The sequence below is a fragment of the Lynx rufus genome, unplaced genomic scaffold (assembly GCF_022079265.1).
Source record: "Lynx rufus isolate CCGP_SWC_20201006 ecotype Redwood Valley unplaced genomic scaffold, mLynRuf1.p SCAF_1, whole genome shotgun sequence".
In the NCBI taxonomy this organism is placed as follows: Eukaryota; Metazoa; Chordata; class Mammalia; order Carnivora; family Felidae; genus Lynx; species Lynx rufus.
The window spans coordinates 210,217,393-210,238,236 of record NW_025814823.1 but is presented as its reverse complement, the minus strand read 5'-3'; the positions used below and the strand labels follow the sequence as shown (position 1 = coordinate 210,238,236).

Genomic DNA, 20,844 nt, shown 5'->3' with positions numbered 1-20,844 from the left:
ATAATTCAGTTCCATTGTCGCCCTTGGCCCTGGGGGCAAAAATGTAGCTTTTCCTGTTTCAAGGAGAGACTGTTCTCTTACTATACTTAAGGCAGATGTAAGGGAAGCCAACCCATTCTAGAGTTTGCCACAGTCTTTTTCACTGGGTGAAGTGATACTGCTTTATTGTTTAGGTCAGGTAGCCGGGAGCATAATCTCCCCCTCCTTGGGTGCGACTATTCCTTTATAGATTAGATAAGAACAACCGATGAAGTTTTAAATGCTGAGAAAATTAATCAGAACTGAAAAGGGGTGTGTTGGCCACTGCCCAAGAAATATGCTGACTGAGATAAAGCACCTACTGAACTTTTTCTCCATCCCATGCTTCTCTGCTTGGTGGTCTCCCTTCTCGTCTTTCTCTCTTCTCTCCTTCTGTCATTCTCTCAACCCCTTGTCTCCATAATTTTCTCTTCCTTCTCTGTTCAACCCCAGCTCTGTCCCCAAAGACTTAACTGTCACATTCTTTTAACTGGCCAGAACATGGACTGAAATTTTTGAAAATTTATTCTTGTATATAGTATATAAGGTCCTACATCCTAGATTTAATTTCGAGAATAGCTAAAGTGAACACATTTTATTCTTAATTATTTCTTTTTTTATATATAAGAAATGTATCTTTTTAGAATATGTTCATTTCAGTTTAAATAAACAAACTTAACCTCGGTCCATTTCCAAGTTCTCAGAGTGGTGATGATTCCAGAATCTTTTGATGGCAAGGAATGGGATGGATGTTGAGTTGCAACCGTGGGTATGGCTCCTTTGGCCCCAGGAATCTCTGCTGCTTCCCAACCTCATTTCAGCGGGTGGAGACACACTCCTACCTCAACTGTTCTGGGAAGCTGGGCCAGGTCAAACTGGTTTTTAATGTCCATATGTTGCTTTCAATTTCCATGTGGCTTTCAATTCCTTTTCTTCTGTGAGGGACAGGCCTTCCGTGGGAAGAAAGGGAACCCCTTGAGTCTGACATGTTCTGCAGTCAGCTTGAGATGCCTTTTGATTAACTTTGAACGAGTCTGGCCCAGTTGTGGAATTTAGTCCCACTCAGCATTCTGCCAGCAGGGAAACATGCTGTCTTGACCATCATCTTCCGAAGAAAGTCGCATGGGACACAGGACATAAAGGTCTTTTCCACAGCCAGTAATTCAAAGTAAAGAGGCTGCTTTGGAAATTGCAAGCTACTCATCTAGTGATTGGTTGTAAATCATGATTCTTTTGGGGGAAAAGGCAGAAGGGGCTGGAGCTCTGGCCCTCAAAGAACTTCCTGTCATTAAGCTGAAGTAATTTGCTGCTCTCCACACACTCTTTCTACTGTGAGGGAAGTCACCTACTTTCCCTGGTCACATAGGTGGTCCTGGTGGGTGCTGTTGATGGCTGACTGCATGTTGGCACATCTTTGTACGTGATAGAGGTTTCTTTTCAAAGCCAAGCTTCACAGGTATAACCAGGAGTTGGTCTGATCAGCCCCTTGTCTCCATGGCCCAACCCACGCTTTTTCTTTTAGCTGCTATTTTCTGTGGTCCTGGGTTTCTAAATCTTGGCGAGAAGACAATCATTCCTTTGTGCTCGGCTGTTACAATGAGGTAACCAAAGAAAGGGTCTTGGTCTGAGGCTGTCAGCTGTTACTAATCACTACTCCCCAGCTCATCATGGGTCCTGCTCGCCTCTCCCTCTTGCTCTGCTTAGCACACATAAAGAAGATGAATTACTCCCTGGTTCCTCTTCAGAAAAGCATATTGTGCAGCACATTCCAATATCGTGAGCAAAGGATGGGCTAATGTGAAGGGTAAATGGGTATCTAAATCACCTCTCAGTGTGTCTTGTGCCGGCAGCTTGTGGGCCTGTAGGAAGTGAATCTCAGAGCTGGCTCTTCAGAGGTTTTCTTGAAACCTTGCTGAGAGAGAGAGGAAGTCCCCATGGCAGGTTCCCCGGCAGACCGTGTCACTGGAATGATCACAGGGCTGTGCTAGGCTGTAATGAGAGTCTGGTGGATGGTTAAGACTAGTGTAGAGAAGAGCGACCTTGACCACTCAGAGGACCTCAGCAGCTGGTAATCCAGGAGAAGTATTCCCAACCAGAGGTCAAGGAGGCCACCGGAAGGCCTTTGATATTGGAGGTAGCAGCAGTGAAAGCTGGGTCTCAATTTCCCCTCACTGCTTCCCCGTATGAAAGTTCATTTTCAGAGGATGACTATAGCCAGAGGAAAGGGATGGCTGCTTAGTCCTAGAAGACTGGGGATAAAAGGTGATTTGTGTGACTTTTTCTTCCACTAAATAATATTGTCTGTTCCTTTGAGTTTACTCTTTACCCATCTTTCAGAATAGAACGTTTCCCTTTTGCCTTTCCACACTTCATTTTACTAGTAAACTGTAGAACTCGAAGAAAGACTTTCGTTGACGGTTTTAAGGGTCGAATTAAAAATCAATTTGCCTGACAAATTATATGCCATCACAAGCAATAAATTTGTAAAGAAGCTTCCTTGTCATTCTCATGCAATATAACCTCATAAAATGAAGTGGTATTATAGGTGAATGAAATATGAAGTTTTGTGATATTATGAACAGCTACATGGGAAGGAAACTTTGGCCGAGGTGGAAACCCCTGGGAAGATACTTGTGATTTACTTGACTGTGAATTTCACAAAATTGTTCTCAGCTGCTTATAGAGGTGGTTTGACTCTTCTTCACCGATGAAAGTAAATGCCTCTTTGCTCAAAGTTGCATGAAGCTAAATCTCTTCTCAAAAATGTCCCCTTCTTAACAACGTCTGCAGAATTTCTGTTCATTTCAACTGACCATATGTTAGAGATCAGCACCCTCGTCTCCTTCGTCTCCACTAGCAAGATGACATACATTTTTGGGTGCTGTGGGCAACCCAAGGTCATAGGAAGTGAAGATGACAACGACGGAGTCCTGACTCCTTTTTTAAACGTCTACTATTAACTGAATGGGGGCATCTACCAATGTTTGGAAGCTACTTTTTTTTTTTTTACTAGAACCTACAAATAAAATACAAATCTATTCCTATTTGGGTGCCCCCTTCAAAAAAACAGGAAGAAAAGATACAAATGTATTTTATATTGGGACCTGGCCACACACACACACACACACAGCTGAAAAAAGATCCACAAAATAATACTTAACTTTATCACAGGCGACACCTTTAATATTTTCTATTCTGTCCTCTTTCACTATTGGAAAAAAATACGAGTCATAACCCACGGAATTGATTTCATGACCTGCATCATTAGCACTTGTCAGACCCCATCTCTCTCTTCCGTTCCCTTTTCTATGTTTGTTTTCACTTATTCACTCGTTGTTCTGTTAACATGTGGACAGATCGGACTTCAGCAGTTACTTATCTAGGCTCCTCTGCAAGACTGCATCATGTTAGTAAAAGATGGAAAATTAGGGGCGCCTAGGTGGCGCAGTCGGTTAAGCGTCCGACTTAAGCCAGGTCACCATCTCGCGGTCCGTGAGTTCGAGCCCCGCGTCAGGCTCTGGGCTGATGGCTCGGAGCCTGGAGCCTGTTTCTGATTCTGTGTCTCCCTCTCTCTCTGCCCCTCCCCCGTTCATGCTCTGTCTCTCTCTGTCCCAAAAATAAATAAACGTTGAAAAAAAAAATTAAAAAAAAAAAAAAGATGGAAAATTATATAGGAGTGGGAGAGGAAGGGAAAGAGGGAGGGTGCTCCTGGTAGTGAATAGTAGAGGTGTGCCAGCCTTCCACCTTCCTGACCATCCCAGGGACACCTTGCTGTGAATGACCCCCCAGTTCTGGAAATGAAGCTCCCAGGTAACACTCAGCCACTCTTTCCCCACCAGATCTGTCTCTCCCTCTTCAAGATAGAATGAACCTCACTATTTTGGATTAGTTGGGGGAAGAGAAACTAAAATTGATGAATCAGAATTGCAGAGTATTTTAAACAAAAAGCAACTTTAGTACTTGTAAGTCACAGTAACCTAACCTAAATGTTAAAAAAAAAAAAAAAATGTGTGTGGCCGCTACCCAGCATAACAACAATAATGGTGATAAGAATGATTATTCGAGTATTTATGGGATACCTTCCGGTGCAGGCACTGTTCTAGGCACTGAGGCTACATCAGTGAATAAAACAGATGGTTCTGCCTTCTTGGTACTAAAATTCTTGTAGAGAAACACACATAATGATCATAACTAGCATTTATCAAGAAGCTGCTTTGTCTGGATTCTTTATATAAGTTTTCCCTAAGCTTGCAAATTTTACAAATATTATTAGCTTCTTGTCTAGATGAAATAGAGACTTAGAGAGGGCAAATAATACTTAGGGAATAGATTGCTTATTACTTATAAGCTTAATTAATAATAGCAGCTAACATTTGTTGAGTCCTTACTATGTGCCAGGCACTATGCTAAGTGCTTTCAATATGGAAGTCCCTTTAATGCCAGTGAAAATCCAGTAAGGGAGCTTTTGTTATTCCCATACTACAGTTGAGGAAACTGAGGCTTACAGAGGTCATATGCTACCAGAGCCAGAAGTGAAATCCAGGTCTTCTCACGTGAAAGCCTAAACTCTTAATCACTGAGCTATAATTTTTTTTTAAAAAAGAATATGTTTCCAAAATACCTGCGGTTGGCCTTAAGCAGTTTGAACTATTGTTTAGTTACTTACTGGTTGTGATTCAAAATTGTGATACAATCATTACCAACCTTTTCTAACTTTTTATTGGAAAAAAAAAAAAGACTTTTTAAAGATTCTTTTAAAGATTCTTTGTCCCAGAACCTGTAGAATCATAGAACTTTACTTTTAACTTTTTACTTTTTAAAGATTCTTTAAAGATTCTTTTAAAGATTCTTTTGTCCCAGAACCTATAGAATCATAGAACTTTACTTTTTTTTCAACAAACTAGTCTGTAAAGGGGCCAGAAGGAAATACTTTAGGGAAGAAAAATTTAACATAGTTTTAGATTTAAAATGATTTACTTTATCCTTACTCCCTGCCCCCGCCAACCTCCTCCCTGCCTTTCCTCTGAGCTTTTGGACCCTTTTGCTCACTCTCCTTTCAGAGGGTTCCAGCGTGCCCCTGCTCCAGCAGTGGGTGGCTGCTTTATGACACAAGAGATCATTTTTCAATCTATAAATATGAAGTATATTGTGCTCTTAGAATTTAACTTTCTTATTAACAATTCATCACCTTTAGTCTAATGACTATGGTACGTGCTGGAGCTCATCCTTGGTTTCCTTGTTGTAAGTGTGCCCATTTTGAAATTCTAGGAGGATGGAGAACAGGCGGCTTTCATTAGATGAGTATTTGAGAAGCCCACTGTGGAGAAGGAGTGCATCTAAAATAAAATAAAAACTGAAACAGACAATATTCCTGAATCAGCACTTACCATCCCCCAGCCTCTTCCGTTCTTTCTGGGCCTGATCCAGCAGCCCTGGAAGAACAATGAAACACCATGAGAATGAGTAGTAAGACAATTCATCACAGAAGTCTTCTTCCTTAAATTTCAGTTTTTAAAAGCAGAGACAGGAGTTATTGGGGGCAGTATAAAAAGACACATGAATGGATAAGACACAGATTTTTAGCAGATGGGAGAATAAAATCCATGCAAATAATAGAGCCTTGAGAATTGACATTATTTATATGTTATCCTTTATACTTGGCTTTATACATACTTCATTTATCCAAGAAGTCATACCAAATAATATACCAAAAGAAATCTAATTTACAACATAGACGTATAGAGTTCCACATACATATTTATGAAACACTCCCTCCCCCCTCCATCCCCCAAAACCATGAATTTGGTGCATGTTTGTTAATGTTAACTGATTACCAAAAGACTGTCTTTATAAACAAAGAGGTAAATGCGTATTTACCTATTTGCATTAAGAAACTCTTTTCTTCCTTCCTCTCTGTTCAAAGTGACTGCTGCCTAAAATACTCAGGTATCTGAAGCAAAGTCTTAGTCTTCTACATTCTAAAAAACATCTTATTTGATCTCTTTTATTTTTTTAAGTGTTCATTTATTTTGAGAGAGAGCTCGAGCAGGAGGAGGGGCAGAGAGAGAGGTGAGAGAGAATCCCAAGCAGGCCCTGAGCCATCAGTGCAGAGTGCAGTGCGGGGCTCAAACTCACGAACTGAACCGTGATATCACAACCAGAGCTGAAATCAAGAGTAGGACCCCCAACTGACTGAGCCACCCAGGAGCCCCTCGTTTGATCTCTTTTAGATGCTTACCTCATTGGTGAACATGTAATAGGCAGAAATGATCAATGGATTGCTATCTTGATGGCTGATTCTTGATGGGTTGGTTTTTAGAAAGGAAAATAAGATTCACATACCCATAGCCAGCAAGTATCCATGACCCTTTACATTCCATTAGAACATGTTCTTGGCTGCTTTTCTAGGAATGGTGAGAAATGTGTACTAATTGATTAATTCTCTAGCTAGTCCTTCCGTGACCAGTGTCACCCACTTCCTCTTAAGGTAGGGAATGCCGAGTAACGTGCCAGAGTTTCTCCACAGTTACCTACCTCCACAGAATTTTCCTCCAGCCAGTTGGCTCATCTCAACATTGAACCCAGATGCAAGAGAGTTAGAGAAAGCTAGCATGGATAACAAGCAAACGAAATGTGGGTGACTCCTAGCTTGTCCATAAGAAGAGAGGTATAGTGGAAAGAGTGATCCCTTGGGAGTGTGGGTTCGAATTCTGCCACTGCCATTTACTAGCTATGCAACACTGAACAAGTAACTTAACTTCTCTGACCTCCTGTATCTTTACCTTCGAAATGATATCAACGACATCTACAACATAGAGTTGACATGAAATTAGATGAATATCTGCCATTGATTGGGGGTGGGGTTTTGTGAGTAAGTTAGTGAACTAGCACCAAAGTGAATTCAAAATATATAAAGCATATAAACATAACAAACACGTCTTTATCATTAGAAGACCAGTCATGGTGCTTGTAGCAATTGTACGATATAGTATTTCTTGGGTTTCAAGAAGGTCTCAATTCTGATGGCAGAATTGCCATTCATAATAAAGATGTAAAGATGTCTTGAATGGGTCTGGTTTAGCTAAACCCAGCTCTAATGAAGAAAAAGAGAGCAGTTGAGATAATTATCTTTACTACTTGCTCAGGAATGTGTTTCTCAAATGTATGTTTAGACAAAGCATAGTTGTTGTAACACAGTCCCATCAGTACCTACATAACCGAGTGACCTCCTGTCTCCCTTGCCCTGGTGCCTTTTACCTCCACATATTTTGAAGTGACAAGGTTCAGTTAAAACTTTCCCTTTCCAAACATGTAGGGCACTTCCTGCCAGAGTTTCCTTTTCTACAAAGTGATTTAGTACTTTACCCTTGCCCCCAGATGATCTGACATGTGTGTATAGTCTCTGATGTAGAGCTTTGTCTCAGATTTCAGGAGGCTGGGGAACAGAGATGGTCACAGAGTTTGGGTAAGGGAGAGAAAGAGTGACACTGCCCATATTGGGTTTTGTCTTCCAGAGCTCGTCCTCCATTTTCCTGGTTCCACCAGTACCGGGGCTATTCCCTGCATGTGGCACACTGTCCACATCCGTCCTGCTTTTGCCCTCCTGACGGTGTGTGGCCTTGTCCCCAGTCCCCTTTAGTTTTACAAGCCTGTCTCAGGGGAAGGGGAATGGTCAGGGCTGGTGGGTGGTGAGGAGGAGATGGAGGACCAGGGGCAGAGGTGGGAAGGCCAAGCCCCCTTTTGGGAAAGGACCTACCTGGAGAATCGGCTAATGAAGACACTCCCCTCACCCCAACACATACACAACCCTCTTTCCTTGGCTGAAATAATAGCAGCTGTTGCTTTATCCTCTTTCAAAGGAAAAGGGCCAATATACAGAGATGGGTGAGGCCTCTCATTTGACTGTGGATTCTCCTTCTGGGCTCACTGCTAAAAAAATGCCTTGGTGGTTGTCTTCAGCTATTTCAGAATTTAAAAGTATGGAGAAAATGCTTTTATATTGGTTTTCATTTTTAAATTTAAAAAAATCCTATAAATAATACTCATTTCTTTGAGTTGATAGCCTTGTAGCTGTGGATTCCAGGATAACTTCAACCCCTACCCCATGGTGGGAGGGAGGGAGATTTAAGCCCCCTCCTTTGTTTGCCACTTTGGTTTCCAGTGCTCTGCCTTGACCACTTAGCGCTCTCTCTGAATAGCTATAGGTCGGGAATAGTGGGCAGGAACGTCAGAGAAGCGTTGGCGTGAGAACGGAACAGCACTACAGAATAGAAGGCAAGAGGGAAAGAAAGCATCTCAGAGGAAGAAAATACTGCTGCCTGGTACCCCCTAGCAGAGATATCCGGCCTATTGTGCCCACACCACTTGCTGCAGAAGAATTTCAGGCTTCAGTGGTGACAAGCTCAGGCTATAATGGGCAAGAGAGCAGGCCCCTTCTGAGAGAAATTATTTCAGGCACAGGAAGCCAAAATATTTGAGATGTGATTCAGACCTGAGGATGAAAATGGTGGGACAGGACACTTTGAGAACAGATTGGCCCATTTTGAAGGTTGGTGAAAGTGTTGAAGTGGCATCATCTCAATAAATGGATACTCAGCCCTCGGTTTCTTGAAATGCATGGGGAGGAGAAGTTAAATTCATGCATTAAAGCCAAAGTTGGCCTTGTTGTTTGTGGGAGCTGCAAGTGGTTTTCTCAGAGGCAGAAAGTACAGGAAGATTATTTACATAAAAGCAAAGTTCAAGTTCCCACTCCATTTTATTTGTTGTTAACTAAGACCTGAGACAGTCACTTAAGTGTTTTTAAATCTGTGTTACAGGTTGTTGTTAAAAATAAGAATGTATCATAAGCATAATAATGTGTTTATTATGAACGACAGGGTTCAAATACAAATGAAATTATAAATTGAAAGCTCTGGCCTCAATTCCCACATCAGCTCATTACCATTCTATCATGTTTTTTTGGGCAAACCCAGCCAGTTATCTGGCAACTGTGGATACTATTTTTTCCAATACTTTACCTTACTCTAAATATGTTGGTATGAACAGGGTCACTACCTAAAGATTGAACCACTATTAGAATCTGATACTGATCATTGGGATACAGTATAACCTTTTAATACAATTTATGAAAACACAATTTTAAATAGTAAAGAAAATAGTCCCAATTCATTATAATTGGATTGTACTATAATTGGATTTTAGAGTTTTAGTGCGATTCAGGAGGGGAAAGAAAGAAGAAAAGTGGGGAAATAGCTAATGAAACAGAAGAGCTTATATTATTATAATCTAATCTTCTGAGGGGTTTGTATCATTTCCAATTTTTTTTCCATCCAAGAGGCATTAAGATGTGTTCCATTTGCTAGAGTAGTAAGGGAAATCTTGAAAGTCACGCCTCCTTTTTTACCTAGGATAACACCTCGCCTGAGGTAGACTTTGAAGAATGTCCTGAAAATAAGGGGGTGAAGATGTTTAACATGAGATGAGGTACTCCATGCCCAGGGGATGAGGTGGAAACATGAGAAGAACCCTACCAAAATAAAAAATTTTTTTTTTTTTTTTGTAATTTTGATGAGATGAAATGAAATGAAACCACAGAGAAACTGTTTGAGAACTTTGGCTTTATTACATAATGTCTAATTTAAATGCAAGTTGAAGCTAAGTTAGTAGGTGATCAGAATAATGGCTTCAATTTTGCATAAAGACATCAAAAAAGAGCTCCCAAGTACTTATATAAAATAATAATTCTTGGAAGAATATTTAGTGCCAGTTAATCCTTGCGAGACACCACAGTGAGTTGAAATATGCTCAAGTTATCCTGCCAGAAAATTGTTCTAAGTAACTCTTCATCTACAGATACACACACGCTACTTGCTATGTACACTCATAGCCTTCCCATCCAGTAATAACGTAGGAGACAATTTAAGGTCCTTTTCATATTATTAGAGAGCCATGTGAAATCAACTCTTGAGGCAAGAAAAGGGTGATCAGGTGTTTGCTGACACAGCTGATGACTAGCTATTCTATGGCGCTTTATTTTTCACCTTTTACGATGCCTTGACTAAAAATGATGCCAAGTTCTCATAACTTATGTAAAATCCCATTGCCGGGTGGAATGAGGGCAGGGGGGTGTAGAAGGAAATACTGTTCCCGTTACCCTCCACTGGAGAATTCCTTGGACTGACTTCCTGAAAATCTCCTTCTGTTTGCCTTCACCAGGAATGGCGGCCCTAGATAGTAAGGCGTCAGGGAAGATGGGAATGCGAGCTGTAGTCTATTACATGACTACGACCATCATTGCCGTGGTGATTGGCATAATCATTGTCATCATCATCCACCCCGGGAAAGGCACAAAGGAAAATATGCACAGAGAAGGCAAAATTGTACAAGTGACAGCTGCGGATGCCTTCCTGGACCTGATCAGGTACGTCCTTGCAAGCTCATCCTTTGGGTATGTTTTGACCACCCAACCCCTCATTTGGGGGAGCTAATCAAACCACAAAACAGGTGTCTAACTGAACCAGCCTTGCTGGGCTTTGCAATGAAGGTCACATCTTTACTTCTTTCTAATAGAAATTAAAGTAAATTTCTATTTTCTGATCTAATGGGAAAGAGGTGAGAAGAACAGAGAGAGGATATAGATTTTGAGTGCCCTGTTTTGAGGATTCACTGATCACTGATCACTCTGTTCTCTGATCCCTCGGTTCTCCTTTCAGCTGTGCCGCTTACCTTGGAATATTAATAATAAGCCTTACCCTACTTTTTTCCAGTTTTGCTGTTTAAGGTTAGCTTGTGTTCAAGTATAGCCTGTGGATTGGACTCTTCTAATTTAGAATTTGTCATCTGTATCATCATCCATTATACACAACAATTTCTGTCCAGAAGGGACTTTAAAGATCATCTGGTCATACTTGTTCTAAGGTTTTCCTTTTATACCATTTATGAAGAAAGGATTTGGCAGAGCAGCAAGAAAAGATTAACGGGTGGCTTCTTTGGCATTGTTTTGTATATAAACCATACACCGATTGCAAATGAGTCTTATCTGATTCTTGAAAGGGACTTGATGGCAGAGTCATCTCACACAGAACTGTGAAGTAAACCAAGGTTTGATCCTGACACCTTCCTGTTTGTTCTCTCTACACACCTTCGCTTGCATCAGTCAGATCCTGGCTGGAAGCATATTGCATATTCAAAAGGATCCCTGAGAGGGCTTTGCAAAGGTACAGACAGGGTTAAGGGAGCCTACAAGGGGTGGTAAGGCACCAGGGGACTGAAGGCAATAGGAAGGTGTTTTGTTGCCACCCCAGCTCTGAGGGGCAAAGGGAGGAATTCAGGAAGAGCTGTGGTCTTGGGAAAAGGCCCTGTGACAAGAATAATAGCTCTAATTTAGAGGGAGAGCACTGCTGCCCAACCTGTCAAAGAGAGAGCTGAAGAATGTGCATACCCACTTCCATGTCCCACTGCCCTGTCATCTGTCGGCACATCCCACTGTACAAACCCAAAAGGAAGCCAGAAGGCAAGAGAGCCCACGTGCTACAACCCAAGGGGCCAGACTCCCAGAGTACAGAGCAGGATGGAGAGTGGGTCTAGAAAGACAAATGGAAGATACCCCAGCACAGGCCTCTATATTTCCCACCTGCTTGGCATTCCTCCACCATGTAGCCTTCCCAACCTATCCTCCCCAAACCTGGCTCTTTCCTCCCTACTATACAACTTTCTTACAAAGTGACTGGTTTACCAATCCTAGATGCCTACCCCAAAGGGTCGCCCGTTGATCATCTGAAAGAAAGTCTTCCTAGGGACTTGATTTCACATGCCATCTCAAGGGATGGCTCTGTGGCAGGTAGATTTAGCAGAGATTTGAGCAACAAAGGCTCTCTTCAGCAGCACTTCTGAATTTCTACCATGAATGACTTTGTACCATCTGTTTGTAAGAACAACCCAGCCCCATAGATCCTCTTCTTAAAAGCCCTTTCTAGGAGTTAATCACAATTATCTGAAGGTAAGAAGCCATCCTATATAACATTATTTTATACAAAGTTGTTACCTGATAGCTATGATTTTATTTAGTTCAGAAAATTAATTAAGGCTTTTCACCATTTTTTCATGAACTTTACCATTAGGTAGGTTAGGAGTATTTTATTATATTCTCTTTCTGTATAATTTCTACTCCTTGTTTAAAGAATTGGGATCTTGTCATCTCAATTCTGGTTGATCCATCTGAATGCTGTGTGTTTTTGCCTCTCCTTGCCCGCCCCACTGGTAGGCAGGTATATGACTAACCTATCCCCACCCAGTCACTTGGCTTGAGCATTTTTCCTGAAATCTCCCAAACCCACATTTCTATCAAGATTTATAAAAACATACTCACAGAGCATAGATAGGAAGGAAAAGCAAATAGGATGGTCTAGGCAGTAAGAAGAAAGGGACTAGAGTTTTTAACCTTAAAATATGACTTTGATAGCACACAACTGCTGGGATCTCGGGCTCTGCAACTGCCTGGGCCATGTCTCCTCCCACAGTCTTCAACCTTGTAGTCCAAATGATAGTTTAATCCAGTCTCCTCTTCAACAGATAAATCAACTAAAACCTGAATAGGTGCAGTGACTTGGCCAAGGTCACACAGCTGGTTAGAGACTCTCCAGCTAGATCATTGTCCCTTGAACTCTACCATGAACTCAAACACTGCTCTGAGAAAGTGACAAACTTTGCCACATGTACCACAAGTTTAAGTTTTGTGGGCCGTCTCCCTGTTGGTTACCAAGGAGCCTGAGAAGCTCCAGTAATTCAGAGTAAATATTCCATCCCCCAGAGGGCCTTTGGGAGGACTCTGTAGAGAACAAAATCCAGCAGTCTGACCATGACATATGATTCAGAACATTCAGTCCCTGGACACATGGCACAAAACCAAAATGGCCACTATTCAATAATACCTCAGTTTACCAGAACATGTGTAGCCAAAGCTGTTTCCATTCTCACTTTGGTTCTTCCTGGGAGCGGGATTTGAAGATACAATGATGAAGTGAAAAATCCCATTGTCTGACAAAAGGACAGAGGAGTTGAATTTGAGATTTCCCTGGAAAATATGAACTACATGGGCCCCACTTAGGGATGACCATATGTCCCATTACAAGACATAAAATCCACCAACACCTTTCTTTTTTTCCCATATGCTACTTAGTTCAATTCAATCTTTACCTTAGACACAATGAAAAAGTGTTTAAGAAACAAACTTATTATTTGAGAACTTTTTCAAGTGACCATTATTTTCTTTGCAGGAATATGTTCCCTCCAAATCTGGTGGAAGCCTGCTTTAAACAGGTAAACACTCTATAGCCACTAATTCGCTTTTGAAATTCCTCTTTGGCATACCAAACAGAGTGGGACCTCCTTATCCATTTTGTATTATTTTTTTTCCATTTCTCTGCAGTAAGAAACACTCTTTTGCCAACCAGATGGAAAGCACTAGGGTTTTCTGGGGGATTTGTAGGGTGTGGGGAGGTCTTACCCTGTACTAAAGGCTTATTAGTTACCAGGTACTAAATGTGTCGCATACGAATAGCTCATCGAGTCTCTGTTAATTGTTAAAAAGGCCAATCAGGAGACTCCTTCCCTCTTCTTGTCCCCACATTCCACACACAAAAGCCCACCAAGCAAATTCTAGAAGATACATTTACAATTTGCTTTAAACATTAGAGAGATTATTCAAGTTTCTGGGTTTAATGTAAAAAGTGAATGGGTTGTTTTTTTTAAAGTCTCCTAAGAGCCTTATGGATTCTATGTGCCAAGCACTAATGTTATATTCAGTCCTCACATGAATATGATGGGTATCATTGTCTTCATTTCATTGATGAGGAAACTCGTCTATGATAATTCAGGATTGTCTAATAGGCACAAGATCTTACAAGTAATAAATGGTAGATCCAGAATGCAAACCTACTGTGCTGACTCCAAATTCTATCCTCTTTCTGCTCCTACATTCTGCTTCCTGGAAAGGTTTGAGACACCTCCCTGGAGGCTATAGTGAGGTCCAGTTCCTTTTCGTTTTTGCCCATATCCAAACAGTTCTTGGCTGTCTGTGTTGTGGATACAAATATACTTTGCTGCTAGGGATTAAAGTTCATTCTAACTTCACCTGAATAAAAAAAGCTTTGTGGCCCAAAACATTAAAAGGAAAACACTTAGACATTCTGGGTTAAATAATAGTTCCAAAACATTTCTCCAGATGGTGTTACTTGACCCTAGTTGTAATTCCCTAACCCTATCTGTAAAACAAACAAAATAAAACCCCAGCCTTGTGGAGGACTAAATTTTACATATACAAGTCACCCTTTGTCCCCCCACTTTTTAAAATTTTTGTTGACTATTTTTAATAGGTAATGTGTGCACACGCTGCAAGATTCAAACAGAATCCTTTCTTTAAAAAAAAGTTTAAGAAGCCCAAATCGAACTTTCTTTATTCAAAACCAACAATAACCATAAATAATAAACCCCTTTCAATCCAACAAGCCAACCCCAGCACCATGGGGCTGACTATTCCAGTTAGTCAGCTGGCACTGGACAACATCAAAAATGCTGATTTCTAGCAGCACCAGGAAAAGTGCAGACTTAAGCAGATTTATTGTATTTGGTTTGGGATTGCATTTACAGGATTTTGAAAGGGAAGCAAAAGTATCTTCCCAGATCTATTTGTCTTAGGCCAGAATGCAAACGAGGTTGCTATTTCTGTAGGCTACAAACTGTGTCTAAGGGGAAAGAGTTGGAGGCTTAGGAAAGGCTAACCAGGATTGGAAATCTACCCTAGACAATCCATAAAATGCATAAGCATCCTGATGAAATAGAGATTTGAGAGTTGACGGGAATAGGACACCAAAAAGGGCCAGTTTCTTTGTTACTTAGAATTACAAGCAGTATCACTGGTTGCTCAGAGATGTGTCCCCAGTATTGACAGCTGGCCATCCTTGTTTGAGAATAGTGGTTTCCTATTGGACAAAAAAGTCTCCCATTCACTCTTGGTAGAGACATGGCCCAGCACTTCATGTACAGCTGTGAGAACCAGTCAACATCCATACATTATTACTCTCCCTGATCCTTGACTACCATCAACACAAAGGCCAGGAATTCTGCTCTCATTAAAATCATAGATGGATGGGCTTAATTGTTTTATATGGTCACAATCATATGCTCACATCTTCTGTCTGGGGCATCTATGCAGAAGCTATTGGGAAAACACCATATCTTGAATACGAAGAGAAATTCCTTTATTGACCTGAGAGTTAGGTTGTCATCCTCAGCTATTAATGAAACATCTATTCTTAAGAATAATATTATCAGAAGTGCCTAGAAGACCTTTGTTGGGGAATTTTTAAATTGTTTTAAATTTTGTTAAGTTTTTAAGTTAATTCCAGTTTAGTTAACATACAGTGTTTATTAGTTTCAGGTATACAATATAGTGATTCAACAATTCTATACATTATTCAATGCTCATCATGATAAATTCTCTCTTTAATTCCCATCACCTATTTAATCCATCCTCCCACCTACCTCCCCTCTGGTAACCACCAGTTTGTTCTCCATAGTTAAGAGTCTGTCTCTTGGTTTCTCTCTCTCTCTCTCTTTTCCCTTTGTTCATTTATTTTGTTTCTTAAATTCCACATATGAATAAAATCATATGGTATTTGCCTTTCTCTGACTGACTTATGTCACCTAGCATTATACCCTCTAGCTCCATCCATGTTGTTGCAAATAGCAAGATTTCATTCTTTTTATGGTTGAGTAATATTCCATTGTATATATGTACCCCACATCTTCTTTATCCATTCATCAGTAAACAGTCACATGGGCTGCTTTTATAATTTGGCTATTGTAAATAATGCTGCTATAAACATTGGGGTGCATATGGGATTTAAAAATTTTACTATTCAATGAAATCCCCAGCTAAGTCTAGTCCCTAAAGGGTTTTGTTATTGAGCACCATTAGCCAATAGTAGTGTAGTACTTTAAAATTTACAAGATGTTCTCATATATTCTGCTCAATTTGATCATCACAACAACCCTGTGAGGTAGAACCACCACAGTTCTTTCTGTTTCACAGCTGCAGAACATGAGCTGAAGGATGTTCAGTGATTTGTCCATGATCCCATAGCATGATCCTATAGACAGTAAAGGGACTATTGTGAATGTTTGGATTTATAGTTCTTAAAAGCCCATTATAGTCATTTTATTAGGGTTTCAAAAAAAAAAAAAAACCCTACTTCAACATCTTCAGCCAGATACCTCTTTCCTGTTAAGATATGCTTTATAGTTGAGTGTGTGTGTGTCTGTCTGTGCTGAGGAACTGGTAGGGGTTCGTCACAGATTAGATGGATAGATGATAGATACCTTCTATAACACTATTCTCTGAATGCAAGGTATTGTATATGATTATAGAAAATTTGGACAACAGAAAAGTTAAAAACAGAAAACAAAAATCACCTTTAATCCCTGTTGTGCCTTTTCTTTTAAAGTTTAAAACCAACTATGAGAAGAGAAGCTTTAAAGTGCCCATCCAGTCCAATGAAACACTCGTGAGCGCCGTGATAAACAATGTGTCGGAGGCCATGGAGACTCTTACAAGGATCACAGAGGAGCTGGTCCCAGTTCCAGGGTCTGTGAATGGGGTCAATGCCCTTGGACTAGTTGTCTTCTCCATGTGCTTTGGATTTGTGATTGGAAACATGAAAGAGCAGGGGCAAGCCCTGAGAGAGTTCTTTGATTCTCTTAACGAAGCCATCATGAGATTGGTAGCAGTGATAATGTGGTACGTATTTCCACTGGCTACATATGCTGTATCCAGATGCTTATTACCATCAACATGTGTTCTGTACTGAGGAAGATGCCACCAGGCAGGATAGCCAATTGCAACAATTCCACGTGGGTAAACACAAGAAAATCAATGATTTTCTGGGCCTGTAGTGGCCTTGAACCTGTCTGCAAGCCTCTCTTAATAAGTTTGCTTCCTTGTTTTTGAAAGGTGTCTACTTCTTCACTCCGGTGCTGATGGGATCCCATTCCTCATTCCTTCATTTTATATCTATTTAGTCTATATCTATTCAATATATGTTCATTAAGTGTCTACTATATGCCAAGCATATAATGCCAGGTACTCTGGACATAGCAATGAAGAAAACAGACAAGGATGTCCTAGAGCTTATATTCTTTTAAGGGACATAGAAAATAAACACACAAATCCACCATGTGCTTTAGTAACAAATACTGTGAAAAAATAAATAAAACAGCAGATTTTCTTTTGTGTGATCTGATATGATAAAAGGCAACTGGGGAAGAAGCATAAAATTTGCCTTGGGTGGTTTGGATGGTGCACAAAGGCCTCTGAGGAGGTGAGTGTGTTGCTAAGATCTGACTGACTAGGAGAAGCTAGCCATTCAAAGTGCCAGGGGAACAGCATTCCCAGTGGAGGGAAAAGCAAACATAGAGGCCCCTTGACCTTCAGAAAAAGTGAGATTGCCTCTCCTCCGTTTCAGCCCTAAGAAAGAGACATCAAATGGCAATTTGGTGGACCGCCTGAAGGACTCATGGGAAGCATTATAGAATGCCAATCCAGAGTTTATAACAAAACTTCCTTCAAATAAAGTTGAGAGTAGGGTACAAATGAAAACACTAAATCTGCAAAGGAACATTGACCTTGGAAAGTAAATTCTCGCCAGCTGGGAGAGAACCGTTTGATTGGTTTAGGCCTCATGTAGAGGTTACTTTCCCTTTGGCCTTTATTTTTAATCCAGACTCCTTCTTGGCACTGGAGGGACGGAGGCATCCATTTCTAAGAAAAGCCCTCGCCAACATGATTAAAAATATCCCTTGTCTTTATTGCCTCCAAATCCCAGAGGAATCCATTTTTCAGGAGCTTGTATGAGGTGGATGTGAACTTGGGCACGAAGACTGATCAGAATGTGGTCTCCACAGGAGCCTTTGATTGAAATCCTGGGGCCCCTCCTTTGAAATCCTGGCAGAGCTGAAAGTGGACATTTATCTTCATATTATGAAAATGCCTCCACCTTTCACCTCTTTTATGAAAGAAGCCCATTCAAGGCTGCTGAATGAACCTCACATGTAGCTTTTCTAGCTGTACATTTGCCTGCACATTCAGCCTTGAGTTATTACATTTCTGAAAACAGGTACTCTTATAATTTCCTGGCCTGTGTTTTTAAAGGACGTTTAAAAGAAGCATTGTATTTTTCAGCTTGAAATAAGACCTCCACAGTTCCCAGCAGACCCTTCTCCTTCAGGGTGATTGGCCCCTCTGTTTTTGGTAACGTGAGTTTGGGCGTAGTTCACTGCATACATCAGAGGGAGTTGAAAGCAGGGCAGAGGGATCTTGATGCAACAGGGGTTGCTATACATACAAGTTGTTTTGTGTCTCGTTTGTTCATTCTTGCCAGACTACAGGGGAAGATCACAAATGTCAGTAGCAGCGGGTGGGTGACAAGTACTTAACAAGAACATCTGTAACCTGATCGTGGCGGTACCTGCATACACATTGTTAATTTGAATAGCTTTGGATTGATTATATGGTTGCCTTCGATCTGTGGGAAATGGTACTAGTTTTCCATTGTCACTATAACATGAAATTTACTCAGTAAATTTATTTAAAAGCTGATTTGAAGACTAATACTGAGTGATAGTGTAAGTGGTATGTAATATGGGGAAAAAGTAACAAAAACGGACTTTGATTAAGAGAGATGACTGCAAATCTAAAACACTGAAATGGCATTGTGTGTGTCTTGCTTTAAGCTGGAACGCAGGCTCTGATGTGGGAAACCCTCCCAAAGTCTGGATATCGGTTCAGTGGATTCTGGCTGTGCAGGGTACTTAGAAAGAGAACAAAAGGCAGGGGGAGTTGGGTGGCATCTGAGGACCGCAAAAGTGACTCAGATGAGGTGAAAGGAGAGTGATCTAGAAAAAGAGGTGAAAAAAAAAACAAAAAACAAAAAAAAATAAAAAACCCCACAAAACCTCTGTACCTGTCTTTTATCATAGGCTAAGGAGAAAAAAAAATTGTGGCCTAGCGAAATTCTGAGAGGAAAGCCTGATTATGCGCTATTTATATTTAAATTTATATTTAAAAAAGAAAAGAAAAGGGGCGCCTGGGTGGCTCAGTCATTTGAGCATCCGATTTCAGCTCAGGTCCTGATCTCCTGGTCCATGAGTTGGAGCCCCACATCCAGCTCCGTGCTGACAGCTCAGAGCCTGGAACCTGCTTTTGATTCTGTGTCTCCCTCTCTCTCTCTCTGCCCCTCCCCCAGTCATGCCATGTCTCCCCCCCCCTCAAAAATAAATAAATTTTAAAGAAAAAAAGTTCACAGTTTCTGCAAGTTCTAATAGTCTCCTGGGCACAAAAAGTGTGGAAATAACCCTCACGTTTTCTTGTCACGTGGTAGTTTCTTTGGAATAGCTCATTGGAGATCAGGCTTCCGACTGTGCGTATGTTGCTTCTACATAGGTACGCCCCTCTGGGCATCCTCTTCCTGATTGCAGGGAAAATTGTTGAGATGGAAGACATGGGAGTGATTGGGGGGCAGCTTGCCATGTACACAGTGACGGTCATCGTCGGCCTGCTCATTCACGCGGTCATTGTCCTGCCCCTCCTCTACTTCTTGGTAACTCGGAAAAACCCTTGGGTTTTTATTGGAGGGTTGCTGCAGGCACTCATCACAGCTCTAGGAACCTCGTCCAGGTATGTATGGATATATGTGTGGCTTATTCCTATCAAGAAATGTAGCTCAAACTTAACTTTAATCCAGAACCCTGGGGGGGGGGGGGGCAGGGAGTGCGGTTCTGGGTTTTACACTTCCAGGCATATGAATTGGCCTTTCCACTCAGGTGCTAATCAGACCTAGTTGGGATTGAGGGAATGGTTGGCTCTCCTTTGGGGAGACAAACGTATCAACTATTCCCTTCCTGCCCACTGTCATCTCTCTCTTCCAGTTGACCTTTGCCTGAGGGAAAGATGGCAGAGTCACTCGGCACAGGCCATGAGGATAGGGGATAATCATAAGTGATGCCTCACAGAAGAACCCAGGAGCAGGAGAGCTGCAAATAACCCAGTGAGGGGACCCACACTGTTGCTAACCCTAATCCCCTATTTATACAAGTGCTGACTTAGTTCCCTTTAAATTAGGACATGGGAGAGGAAGGAACTCTGTCCAAAGTACCAAACACAGGGTCATGGTCTAAACCATCTGGACAATCAGCTGACACACCTTTTTTTTTTTTTTTTTTTTTTTTACCATTCTCAGTTCTGCTACCCTACCCATCACCTTCAAGTGCTTGGAAGAGAACAATGGCGTGGACAAACGAGTCACCAGATTTGTGCTCCCAGTGGGGGCAACCATTAACATGGATGGGACTGCACTCTATGAGGCTTTGGCTGCCATTTTCATCGCTCAAGTTAACAACTTTGAGCTGAACTTTGGACAGATTATTACAATCAGGTATGAGGAAAGTTCTACACAACATTTGCTTAAGAATGACTTTACGTGATGAGACGGTGATCAGGGATTGGATAAAGAAACTTGTTGGAAAGCAGATCATACATAAACTGGAGGTTGGGGTTTGTGGTAGTAGCTTTACTTTTGATATTCAGATATTTTTATTAGTTTTTTTAAATTACAGATGTACACATTTAATAATTAAATTCTAAGAATATAGAAATGTAGATAGTAAGAAGTGTAACTTACCTGCCACTATCACCCCCCCATCTTTCCATAGGTGACCACTGTTAATGTTTGGGGTACAAAAACCATTTCTAGTGCCTAGACACACACACACACA

The 20,844-nt window shown here is 41.1% G+C and overlaps 1 protein-coding gene and 1 long non-coding RNA gene across 6 annotated transcripts in view; one reads left to right on the top strand and one right to left on the bottom strand.

Annotated features, from left to right (window-relative positions):
• Positions 1-20,844, bottom strand: part of LOC124522179 (uncharacterized) — an 87,585-nt gene that overhangs the window by 12,967 nt on the left and 53,774 nt on the right. For both annotated transcript variants that reach the window (XR_006964694.1, XR_006964695.1), the window contains exon 4: positions 5,406-5,450. This is a non-coding gene — a long non-coding RNA (uncharacterized LOC124522179). The remainder of the gene's footprint in view (positions 1-5,405; positions 5,451-20,844) is intronic.
• The window catches only part of SLC1A3 (solute carrier family 1 member 3), a 74,948-nt gene that overhangs the window by 48,433 nt on the left and 5,671 nt on the right, over positions 1-20,844 (top strand). For 3 of the 4 annotated variants that reach the window (XM_047093461.1, XM_047093452.1, XM_047093443.1), the window contains 5 exons: positions 10,234-10,438; positions 13,293-13,335; positions 16,521-16,813; positions 19,514-19,747; positions 20,310-20,504. In XM_047093461.1, the coding sequence (XP_046949417.1) occupies positions 10,234-10,438; positions 13,293-13,335; positions 16,521-16,813; positions 19,514-19,747; positions 20,310-20,504 (970 nt within the window). The remainder of the gene's footprint in view (positions 1-10,233; positions 10,439-13,292; positions 13,336-16,520; positions 16,814-19,513; positions 19,748-20,309; positions 20,505-20,844) is intronic. The other variant, XM_047093472.1, reaches the window with a different exon arrangement.